General features: G+C 56.2%; 2 protein-coding genes across 2 annotated transcripts; one reads left to right on the forward strand and one right to left on the reverse strand.

Moving 5' to 3' along the window:
* Positions 1–871: 871 nt before the first annotated feature.
* Positions 872–1,446, reverse strand: CDC26 (cell division cycle 26). The gene is made up of 2 exons (XM_064677242.1): positions 1,261–1,446; positions 872–1,190 (listed from the first exon to the last, which is right to left on the reverse strand). The coding sequence occupies exons 1-2, from the start codon at positions 1,339–1,341 to the stop codon at positions 1,014–1,016; spliced, it is 258 nt and encodes an 85-aa protein (XP_064533312.1). The 5' UTR covers positions 1,342–1,446; the 3' UTR covers positions 872–1,013.
* Positions 1,447–1,732: 286 nt separating this feature from the next.
* Positions 1,733–11,175, forward strand: PRPF4 (pre-mRNA splicing tri-snRNP complex factor PRPF4). Its single transcript, XM_064677212.1, has 14 exons — positions 1,733–1,905; positions 2,598–2,775; positions 3,489–3,675; positions 4,193–4,280; positions 4,991–5,070; positions 5,367–5,460; positions 6,277–6,371; positions 6,678–6,736; positions 7,362–7,485; positions 8,587–8,676; positions 9,210–9,332; positions 9,660–9,767; positions 9,854–9,972; positions 10,107–11,175. The coding sequence occupies exons 1-14, from the start codon at positions 1,771–1,773 to the stop codon at positions 10,298–10,300; spliced, it is 1,674 nt and encodes a 557-aa protein (XP_064533282.1). The 5' UTR covers positions 1,733–1,770; the 3' UTR covers positions 10,301–11,175.
* Positions 11,176–11,819: the final 644 nt, after the last annotated feature.

The raw sequence follows: 11,819 nt of genomic DNA on the forward strand, positions 1-11,819 counted from the left end.
GAGCATTGCTTGGGACACTGAAAAAACAGAACTGGAGCTGTCCTGGAAGATGGTAGAAAACAGCTCCTAAATTCCCTGTGGGTGTGCAGGTCCCAGGGTTGCAGGAAGCAGGGTTTCCTAAACACCACCATCTGCTCAGATTTTATAAGTTGGTTCCTTCAAGTCCTCTCACTCTGTGCCAGAGTCTGTCCCCTCCTCTGTGGGGCTCTGCCCCCAGTCTCACCTTCCAGAGCCCAGGCACTGATGGGGGTAAATCCAGGGATGTGCTGAAAAAATCACTCTGCCTTTGGGCTTTTCATCCATAAGGAGATAGTTGGTGATCTTTGATGCAAGCAGTAACAGTCCCTGGGGCTCCATTCCCAGGGTGACAAACCAGGGCAGCTGAGGTGACACAGAGGTGGAAGGAGGAACTGTAAAGGAAAAACTGCTTAGTCAGGAAACGTGGGATATCATTCCATCATATCCATGTGCCCAGTGCAACATCCAGGTGTGCAGCCATTCCCTGCTCAGGGCCCAGCTGTGACACGGATTGGGAAGCAGCTCTGGGACACGTTTAACAGACACAGGGGATTCTTTCCTGCCTCCTCAGGAGAGGGCAGGGCAGCACCTGGAAGCAGAGCCTGAGCACCCAGAGCTGTGGAGCCGCTGCCTTCAACCCAAACCACCCATCAGACACCTCCCAGGACCTTCCCCTCGGTGGGCAGGGCTGGAGGTTCCCATGGAACATCCCAGGGGCTGGTTTAGGATCAGCAGATCACCCGAACCCCGAGGATCCTCCCGCAGGGTTTTACCTCCAGGTGTTCCCATTTCCAGCAGTGCTTAACAATTAACACGATTTAACAATCGTGTGCTTGTTATGATGTTTTTCGTGTTTTTTTTTAAAAAAGGACGTGTTTATTTAAAACAAAACACTGGGCCAAGAGGGGCGTTCATGGGTGTGTTAACCGAACTTAAAAAACCAAGGCAACCGAAAAGGGAGAGCGCCGAGGGGGAGGGCGAGGCCCCTCCGGGCCTCAGAACTCGAAGGTGCCGAAGTGCGCGGTCCGCCCGCCGGCCTTGGGCTGCGGTTTGTACCCGATGCGCTCATTGATGAGCTGCTCGCGGCTCTTGTGCTCCGTGCCCAGCGCGAGCGCCGCCGCCTCCTCCCCGCCCGCCGCCGCCTCCGCCTCGTCGCGCTGCTTCCTGCGGCCCTGCGGGCGAACGGGCCGGTCAGGGCCGGGGGGCGCGCCCGGGGAGCGCCGCGCCCGGCCCCGCGCGCACCTCCAGCTCCTTCCGCACGCTCTCGAACTCCTCGATGTCGTCCAGCTTCAGCTCCAGCCGCGTCGGCTTCCGACGGAGCATCGCGACCGGCGACAGCGGCACTGGGATCGGGATCGGCCCCGGGACCAGCCCGAGCTCTCCCGCCCTCCGCGCTCCCGCCACTCCTCCCAGCGTGCCCCGCGTGTCCCGCCCTTAACGGGCAATGCACCTCCCGGCGTGTCTCGCGCGCCCCGCCCTCCCTGCCACACCTCCCGGCGTGCCTTGCGCGCTCCGCCTTTAGCGGGCAATGAACCTCCCGGCGTGCTCCGCGCGCCCCGTGCTCAGCCCTCCCCGCCACACCTCCTGGCGTGCCCCGCGCCTGCTGCTGCCCGCCCTGCCGCACTTCCCGGCGTGCCTCGCGCGTCTCGCCCTTAGCGGACAACGCGCCTCCCGGCGTGCCCCGCGCTCAGCTCTCCCCGCCACACCTCCCGGCGTGCACCGCGCGACCCGGAAGTGCCCGTGAGGCGCTGGATGCCGAGCGCGTCCAGTCCCATTCTCGTCCCATTTTCCGTTCTTTTCCCGTTTCCCTGTGCTGTTCCCGGTCCCGTTCCCACCATGGCCGCCGCGCGGGCTCCGGCAGCGCGAGCCGGGGCCCGGCCCCCCGAGGTGGGTGTGTCCGTGGCGCGGGGGCGGCCCCGGGCCCGTTCCCTGCATGTGGCAGGGGCCGCACCGCGGGAGGGGCCGCGCGGGGGTCGCGGCGGCTGCTGCCGTGTGGGGTTTGCGGAGCCGCCGGGGCCGGAGCGCTCGCGTGTTTTCCTGCATGTTTTTCCGAATCCTTTAATTTTTCCCATGGAGTTGTGCCGCCTCTCGGCGGGGGAAGGAGCCAGGCACTGCTCACCTTCACCCGCCTTCCAGGAGCTCGGGGACGGCTGTGCTGGGGCTCAGTGGGAGGAGGAGAAGCCTGTGTTCTAAAGCTTCGTCAAAAAATAAATCCCGCAGGACCTTAAACCCGAGCTCCGTGCAGATAATAAACAAGGACACAGCACAGCCTGATGGATGCAGTTTAACGTGGCATTATACTTTTGCCCTTGGGACATAAATAACCTCACTGTCCAGGGGCTGCTCCATCCCTGGAAATGTCCAAGGCCAGATTGGAGCCACCCGGTCGAGTGGAAGGTGTCCCTGCTCTTGGCAGGGGTGGAATGAGATGAACTCTTTAAGTTCCCTCTCAACCCAACCCAGTGTGTGATTCCATGAAACCCCATTCCAGGGCCTCTCCGTGTTTCACACCCCATTTTCCCTGGCACAGCCAAGCTGTTTGTTGTCTCTTTGTACCCAAACTGTTTGTGTCCCTGCAGCCCCCCAAGGCCAAGCCCACCGAGGAGGGCGATGCCCCCCCGGCCAAGAGAGCCCCGATCTTCTATGGGAGCCTGGAGGAGAAGGAGAGGGAGAGACTGGCCAAGGGGGAGTCAGGGCTGCTGGGCAAGGAGGGCATGAAGGCTGCTCTGGAGGCTGGGAACATCAACATCAGCAGTGGTGAGGATGGAAACACCCTTTGTTTTATTCCCTTCGTGAAATGTGACACTTCCAAATGCCTGTTGTTATCCCTCCTGTCAGATGTGACACTTCCCAACGTCTCTGGGCACCATCTCAGAGCAGGAACAGGATGGGCACCTTGGATCTTCCCATGTGGGAGGGATCCAGTGGCAGAGCCCTGGAACAGCTGCCCGGGGAGGTGTGGAGTGTCCCTCTCTGGGGACATCCCAAACCCACCTGGATGTGTTCCTGTGTCACCTGCTGTGAGTGACCCTGTCTGGGCAGAGGGGTTGGGCTGAGTGGGCTCCAGAGGGCCCTTCCAGCCTGAGCCATCTGTGATCCAGTGATTCTGTGATCCTGTATTTCCCTGTTTCTCCCTGTGCTCCCTGGCGGCTTCCCTGTGATCCTGAGATCCTTGATGTCTCCCCTGTGCTCCCTGTGTTCCCTGTGTTCCCCTGTGCTCCCTGGTGGCTCTCTGTGATCCCTGGTGTCTCCCTGTGTTCCCTGCTGGCTCACTCGTGGCTCCTCTGTGCTCCCTGATGGTTCCCTGTGCTCTCTGGTGTCTCCCTGTGGTCCCTGATGTCCCACCTGTGCTCCCTGGTGGCTGCCCTGTGATTGTTATCCTGTGCTCCCTGTGCTCCCTGGTGTCTCCCTCGATCCCTGGTGTCTCCCTGGTGTCCCCCCTGTGCCCAGCTGCGTTTTCTCTGTGCCAGGGGAGGTGTTTGACCTGGAGGACCACCTGAGCGAGCGCCAGGCCGAGGTGCTGGCGGAGTTTGAGCGGCGGAAGCGCGCGCGGCAGATCAACGTGTCCACGGACGACGCCGAGGTCAAGGCCTGCCTGAGGGCCCTGGGGGAGCCCATCACCCTCTTTGGAGAGGGGCCTGCAGAGCGCAGGGAGAGGTGCTGTGTCTGCTGGGGGGCACTCCGTGGCTACTAAGTTCCTGCTGTTTTCCTGGGAGAGCTGGGGGTGTTCAGCCCGGGGAGGAGAAGGATCCAGGGAGACCCCTTCCAGTGCCTAAAGGGGCTCCAAGAGAGCTGGAGAGGGACTTGGGACAGGACAAGGGAAAATGATTTCCCACTACCAGAGGACAGGGCTAGATGGGATATTGGGAAGGAATTGTTCCTTGTGAGGGTGGGGAGGCCCTGGCCCAGGTTGCCCAGAGAAGCTGTGGCTGCCCCTGGATCCCTGGAAGTGTCCAAGGCCAGGTTGGACAGGGCTTGGAGCACCCTGGGCTAGTGGAAGGTGTCCCTGCCCATGGCAGGGGGTGAATGGGATGAGCTTTAAGGTCTCTCCCAACCCAAACCAGCCTGTTAATCTATTCTAAGAACCCCAAGGCAGAAGGAAGGTCTCACTGATGATTTGTCAGGTGAGCTGAGGAATCACTGACTAAATCCAACTTCATGTGTTTCTTCCCAGGTTGAGAAACATCCTCTCAGTGGTCGGCACAGACGCGTTAAAGAAGACCAGGAAAGATGATGACAGGTCAAAAAAGTCCAAAGAAGAGGTAAGGGGGTCTCCTGTCCTCTCAGAGTTGAGGGAGAGATCTGGTCTCTGGTAGATCCAGGCCTCCTGGTTTTGGTCAGTGTGTGGATTCTCATGTCATCCCTTCAGGCCTTTCCTGTGTTCTCCCTTTTAACAGACCTGTGGCAATGTTTGGTCTCAGTGAGGAGCACCAAGTGTGGTTTGCACCCCTAGGCCAAGTTCTGAACTGCACTCAGTGTGCAAACCAGGAGAGCAGGTGTTTGGGCTCTCACTCACCATAGCAGGTTCTTTATTCTTGGTTGTCTTCACACTTGGGAAGAAAAAAATATGTTCCTACTGCTGCATCTCTTTCTCCCTCTGATATTCTTTCTGCCTCTGTCTCTTCTGAGTCCATTTTTCTGTATTATTTTTGAGCTGTGCTTTAAGAAATAATTTCTACAGCTCTGGGCTCTCTCTTTACTGGGTGATGTGTAAAACAGGAGTTATGTGTCAGTAAGTCCAACCCAATCAGTGTTCAGTTGGAATGTTCCTGGCAGTGTGTCAGGATCGGATCCATAGGGCAGAGACTGTGGTTTATCTCTCTTAATCCCTTTTTCTGGGGCTTATACTGATGCATAATGGCCTTAAAAAGGGGCCAGAGCCCAGCAGGGTTTGGGAGCAGGTGCTGTGAGGAGGCAGCTGAGGGGAATGAGCGGAGGAGCTTTTCCATCACTTTTATTCCTGTTTTTACAGTATCAGCAAACCTGGTACCACGAGGGCCCACGGAGTCTGAAAACAGCCAGGCTGTGGCTGGCAAACTACTCCCTGCCCAGGTGAGAGGGAACTGCACAAATGAGGAGGGACATGCAGCCATTTGTCAACTCCAAGGGCTGATCCCACTGTGGGTACCACTGGAAAGCCAGGGAGTGGGGAGCACACACTGGGAAGCAACTCCAGAGAGCCCAGACCTTGAACTCTCGGGGACTGATCCAGCATTAGCCCAGTTTGGGGGAGGAGGAGGAGGGCAGGGCCTGTTTGCAGAGCAGTGAAGGGGGAATGCAGGGGAGGGGGAATGCAGGGAAGGGGGAATGCAGGGAAGGGGCTCATCCCTCCCCTGTGCTGTTCCCAGGGCAGCGAAGCGGCTGGAGGAGGCCCGGCTGCTCAAGGAGATTCCCGAGGCCACCAGGACATCCCAGAGGCAGGAGCTGCACAAATCCCTGCGGGTATGTTGGGCACTGCCCTCCTGCTGTGATCCTGCAGAGAGCTCAGCAGGAATTGAGCTGCCCCAGGTGCACCCTGGTCTCTGAACTGTTGGGAGGCTCTGCTTTTCCTCTCTCCCTGTCTGTGTAAAGCATGTTCTGACTCCTGCACGGTGATCCAGGGAGATGGATTTTGTCCCTGTGCATGGCAGAGGGATCAGAGACATCCCTGCCTTGCCTTACCACTTGGCTGTGAAGCTAAAGGAATGTATTCCTGGCTTTGGCTGGGTTTGGCTGGCTGGGAAGGGACATAAAACCCTGGAGATCACACCCAGCTCCGTGGGACAGAGCATGGCTGGGATGGCTCCCAGGTGCCCTTTCCGAGCACACTAAGCCAGATTCCCAGCTTAACCAAGCAGAGGCTCAGGCACAGCATGTGCTGCCCCCCTAATCCTGTTTGCTCCAGAGCCATCAGCTGCCAGAGGATTTGCTTCTCCCCTCCGTGTCCTACGCTGCTGGTCCATCTGTCTGGTTGGATTCCTTGGATGAGTTGTGGAAAGAGGGCAAACTCCAGGCAGTTCTGTGTCAGGGCTGCAGAGCTGGGGGCTGTGGGGACAGGTACCATGGGTGGCCCTGGGGGGCTGAGCTGAGCCCCCAGGCCGTGCTGGCTCCCCTGGGCCAGGCTGGCCCTGGCCCTCCCACATGGAGGCAGCTCCTCCCTTGGAATGTGACTTTCCAGGGACCTCTGCCTCCTCCTGCACACAGGCTTTGGCTTTGGCAGGGCTTTGCTCTGGGCTGGCTGTACTCCAGTCATTGATTGTTTTCTTTGTGTTTTTACAGTCCCTCAATAACTTCTGCAGCCAGATCGGGGACGATCGCCCGCTGTCCTACTGCCACTTCAGCCCCAACTCCAAGCTCCTGGCCACAGCCTGCTGGTGAGATCTCTGTGGCTGAACTGCTTTAGGGGCTGGATGAGCACAGCAGGGAAGGACAGGGGTATTCTTGGAGGTTTGGGAATCGTGAGAGTCCAGAAATGTTTTTATTTCCTATTCTGAGTTCTTGTCATTTTGTTTTAGAACTGAGCAGAGATTTCAGTCTGAGCTTGTTGGTTTCTGTGCTGGTTGCCCAAAGTGTGTTGCTGTTTCAGTCACTGCAGAACCCCCAGAGTGGCTTTGCAGCTCTGTTTGATCTGTTCCTTGACACTCCTGTCTCCACTGACATCCATTCCTTGTGTTCCACAGGAGTGGGCTGTGCAAGCTCTGGTCTGTGCCCGACTGCAACCTGGTTCACACCTTGCGAGGTACGAGCAGCCCTCACTGAGGCTCTTGGCTTGGTGCTTTTGTTCCTCTCTGGGCTGAGCTCCCACATCTGAATTACTTTGTGACTCAAAATATCCAATTTTGGCAGATTTCTTTCCTACTGAGAGCATCACTGGGGCTTGGGAGCCTGGGAATGTGTCAGATAATCAGGAGGAAGAGCTGGGTTTGAGCTCAGACCTCAGCCCTGAGTTTGCTGTTTCTGATTCTGAACAGTCTCTTGTTTGGTTTCAAAACCTGGATTTGATTTTTGAGTTATAAACACCAGCAGTTTTGGGCAGATCACTTGACAACAGTGAGGTTCTTTGAGCAGTGGTCACAACTTGGACTAAATACAAACGTGAGCACAAATCTCCTGATTCATATGTTGAATTTTCACTGCCCTTTGAGTGTTACAAACCTCAGTGTTCTATACTCTGACCCTGGGCTACTGGAAGTGCAGTTTGGCTGTTGTCAGGAGAGGTGTGACTGGGGGTTTCAGGGCATTGAGGACACAGGGAAAGTGTTCACTGGCTCCTGACTCCTCAGTAGTAAGGAAATGCTGCTTTTCTGAAGAACCAGCCAAGATCACAGGGCAGATTCTGAATTTTGGTTTTCCTTTCCCTTCAGGACACAGCACCAACGTGGGAGCAGTTGTGTTCCACCCCAAAGCCACCGTGTCCCTGGACAAGAAGGATGTCAGCCTGGCCTCGTGTGCTGCTGATGGCTCTGTCAAACTCTGGAACCTGGAAAGGTCAGAACCATTCCAGGCAGGCACAGCTGCAGCATTGCTGCTCTGGGGTTATCTGTGTTCCTGAACATCAGACACTGACCATCCTCCTGCAAATATGACCTCTTCTTGTGGCTATCCCAGTGCCTCAGTATGGGCCACCTCCTCCCTGGGAAGAGAGATCACCCTGGTTAGGGAGTCAGGGTGAGGGAGATTGAAAGGAATTGAGTCAGAATTGCTGGGGGGATGGATGGGAGGCTTGGGGATTGTTTTGTTCTGACCTTTCGTTCAGGAGAAAATTTCCCCTCTCGGATATTAAGAAATGAACTTTTGAGTGATTGGAAAGCACCAGGGTTCAGAGAGGGACTGACCAAACACACAGACAGGCACAAAAGCTTCAGCCTGTGCTGAAAAGCAGTGGCTGTCCCTGCACAGTGTAGTTTTGGCAGATGGGCAGCATCTCAGGCCTGTGAGGAGGAGACTGGTGGAGGTACTGAGCCCCAGCATCACCTGCAGAGCACCCAGGAAGGGCAGGCAGCTCCCACATTCCCAGTTGTTTATCCTTGGCTGAAAATCACCATTTCTAGCAGCAGAAGTGCCCTGTGCAAAGGGACAGGGGGTCGTTGGCCTCATGTGATCATGTCTCTTAATTAACCAGTGGAAAGAAAGTTAACTGCTGTTTGGGTCATCTGCTGAAGGCTCCTGACCTGCTGCCTCTCATTTTGGGAGAATAAATGTTCACTCCATCCCACCTCCCTGCAATCCCTCAGAACAGCAGGATTTGCTGCAGTTTGGGATGTTCTGTGTGTTCTCAGTAAACTCCCAGCAGCTCGGGTAGTCTGTGGTTTGCTTCTGCACTTCTGAAGTGCTAACGACAAGAGAACTGTTAATTTTCCAGAATAATAATCACCATCATCATCCCAGGAGAGCTTCATAACCAAGAGGAGTGGATAGAGGGTTCCACTCAGAGTTTAGGAGCGGGAACCAAAGGCAAATACAGAGTTTTTACAACTGTGATGTTCATGTGTGGTTTGATTTGATCAGCAGATCTTTTGCTGCTTCACAATGTGTTTGCAAAGGCCTGGCACCTCTGGCCAGTGCCCAAAGGGTTGTTGTGTGTTTCAGTGATGAGCCCATGGCAGACATCGAAGGACACAGCATGAGAGTGGCCCGTGTGATGTGGCACCCGTCGGGGAGGTTCCTGGGCACCACCTGGTACGGACACCTGGGGATTTGCTTCCAGCATGACCATGGGCTGTCCCACTGGTGGCCCAGTGGTGCCAGGGCTCGTCCACAGCAGAGCCTGACACGGGCAGGGCTTGGCCATTCCTGACCACAGCTGGGCTTGTTGCAGTGTCAGTAACAGGGATTCCTTTCCCTGCCCCTGTGTGAGACACTGTTGGTGCCCAGCTGGAAATAAAATGCCCCCAAAGTTAGTGAAATATCCTTTATTCTCCTTGGAGATACATGGAGTCCAGAGGAAACGGCCTCGAGTTGTGCCAGGGGAGGTTTAGGTTGGATATTGGGGAAAGTTTCAGGGAAAGGGTTGTCCAGCCCTGGCACAAACTGCCCAGGGCAGTGGGGGAGTCACCACTGGACGTGTCCCAAAAACATGGAGATGTGGCTGGGGACACGGGTTAGTGGTGAGCATGGCAGTGCTGGGGGAATGGTTGGACTTGATGATCTTGGAGGGCTTTTCCAACCTTAGTGACTCCATGATTTCTCTGACAACTGCCTTGTTTCTGCAGCTACGATCACTCGTGGCGCCTGTGGGACCTGGAGGCCCAGGAGGAGATCCTGCACCAGGAGGGGCACAGCAAGGGGGTCTATGACATCGCCTTCCACACCGACGGCTCCCTCGCCGGCACCGGGTGGGTTGGCCTGGGACTGGGGCTGGGTGGGACATGTTACCAGAGGTTTGGTGCTGACCAGAGATTTCTGCTGGAGGAAGGGCTTCCCACTGCCAGAGGGCAGGGTTAGAGGGGATATCGTGGAGAAATTCTTCCCTCTGAGGGTGGTGAGGGGCTGGGATGGAATTTCCATGGCTGACCCACCCCTAGGAGTGTCCAAGGCCAGGTTGGATGGGGCTTGGAGCAATCTGGGATCATGGAAGGTGTCCCTGCCCATGGCAGGGGGGTAGAATGAGATGGTCTTTAAGGTCCCTCCCAAGCCAACCGAGCCTGTGACTGTGATTCCAGTGGCCTGGATGCCTTTGGCCGGGTGTGGGACCTGCGCACAGGGCGCTGCATCATGTTCCTGGAAGGTCACCTGAAGGAGATCTACGGGATTAACTTCTCCCCAAACGGGTAAGAAGGGAGCTGGTGAGGTTTACATGGGAGCTCCCAGTGCAAACCCCCTTCCCCAAAAACTGCCCTTCCTCCCCCCTGGGCAGGTACCACGTGGCCACGGGCAGTGGTGACAACACCTGCAAGGTGTGGGACCTGCGGCAGAGGAAGTGCATCTACACCATCCCTGCCCACCAGAACCTGGTCACCGGTGTCAGGTTTGAACGTGAGTGTCTGGTGTTCCTGATCCCTGCCCCTCCAGAGCAGCTCCAGCCACACCTGCAGGGCAGGAAGGGCCTGTGCTGGTGAGCTGAGCTTTGCCATGTTTTTATTTGCAACCCCTTTCCTCCTCCTCTGCAGCCAACCACGGGAACTTCCTGCTCACGGGCGCCTACGACAACACGGCCAAGATCTGGACCCACCCTGGCTGGTCCCCTCTGAAGACACTGGCAGGGCACGAGGGGAAGGTGATGGGCCTGGACATCTCCCTGGATGGGCAGCTCATTGCCACCTGCTCCTACGACAGAACCTTCAAGCTGTGGACAGCTGAGTAGCTCAGAAGGGCTGGTTATGAACTGGGTTAATGGTTTTCAATTGCTTTTTTATATTAAAAAAACCCCCCAGGAATCAGCAGTTCCAGCATGTGTCCAGCAGCTGCAGTCACGGCTGCTCTGGGGGTCAGGTGTGTTTGAAGCACCAGTGTTGGCCAGGGCTTGGCTGGAGTCAGCTCTTGGGTGATGTTTTCCCACTTTTAGGACTGGTTTTATACTGCAGACACCACTTCCTGCTGTAACTTGGAAATGATCCATCTGCTGCCACCCTCCCTCCCACGCCAGGCTCCCGGGTGGAGGACACACAGGTGTCCTCCAGCCTGTGTTAAACAATTGCAGTCCCCACAGAGCACCTCAGGGTTGGTGTGTGGGGCAGCCTCTGTTCCTGCCCTTCTGACCTCCCTGTTCCTGAGCCTTTGGTACAGTCTGCCTGCAGACTGGAGTTGCATTTAGGGACAGGCAGAGGAGCTGTCAGAGGGGGAGGTTGTGTCCCTGGATGGAGATCTGCATCCCCTTGGATTCACTCATGGGAGTGAGTGAATCCTGGCCTCCCCAAGGCCAGGGAGGTTTTTCTTTCCCTTGTACCATCTCGTGTCCCACTCCTTGGGCTGTCCCATGGACTGGGAGTTGCAAATCCCTGTGGGCATTTCCTGTTTCAGTTCTGCTGTGTCTCACCCGAGGTGATACAAAGGTCATTCAGTGTAGGATTGTCTCGTTCTACCTTACCCTGTGGGGAGCTTTCCTCCTTCTTGTTTGTTCTTTAAACTGAGGTTTTGCAAATGTTTTGTCCTGGAAAATCAAAATGTGTTTTGGATGTGCATCCTGGGCTATGAGTCTGACTAAGGAATGGAGGAATTACAGGAGTTTCACAAAACACAGTTTGATTCCTGTCTGCTGTTGTAAAAAACAGCTGAGGAGAGGTGAGGACATGGGGTTTGTTCACCCTGGAGAAGGGGAGGCTGAGGGGAGACCTCAGGGGTCTGCAGGTTCCTCATGGGGGGCAGCTCCAATCTCTGCTCTGTGTGAGCAGTGACAGGACCCAGGGAATGGCTGGAGCTGTGCCAGGGCAGGGTCAGGTTGGATCTCAGGAAAAGGTTCTTCCCCCAGAGGGTGGTTGGCACTGATCAGGCTCCCCAGGGCAGTGGGCACAGCCCCAAGGCTGCCAGAGCTCCAGGAGGGTTTGGACAACGCTCTGAGGGACAGGGTGGGATTGTTGGGGTGTTTGTGCAGGGCCAGGAGTTGGACTGGATGGTCCTGATGGGTCCCTCCAGTTCAGGATATTCTGTGACTCTATAAAAACCTTCAGAAGAAAAGAGAAGACGATTGCTCTCCCTGTTTTCAGCTGGAGAGCAGCTGTCCATGGTCCCTGGGAAGGTGAGCACAGTTCTGTTCCCAATGCAATGTTCCCAGTGCAGTTGGAGATGGTGTGTTAAGAAAAAACCAACCCCCAAACCCACTCCTAAGTTACTTTTCTTCAAGCAGAGTGTTGAGGGCTTTCTCCTCCCTTCCAAGCACCACAGTG

The sequence above is a fragment of the Pseudopipra pipra genome, chromosome 20, assembly GCF_036250125.1.
Source record: "Pseudopipra pipra isolate bDixPip1 chromosome 20, bDixPip1.hap1, whole genome shotgun sequence".
Taxonomy (NCBI): domain Eukaryota; kingdom Metazoa; phylum Chordata; class Aves; order Passeriformes; family Pipridae; genus Pseudopipra; species Pseudopipra pipra.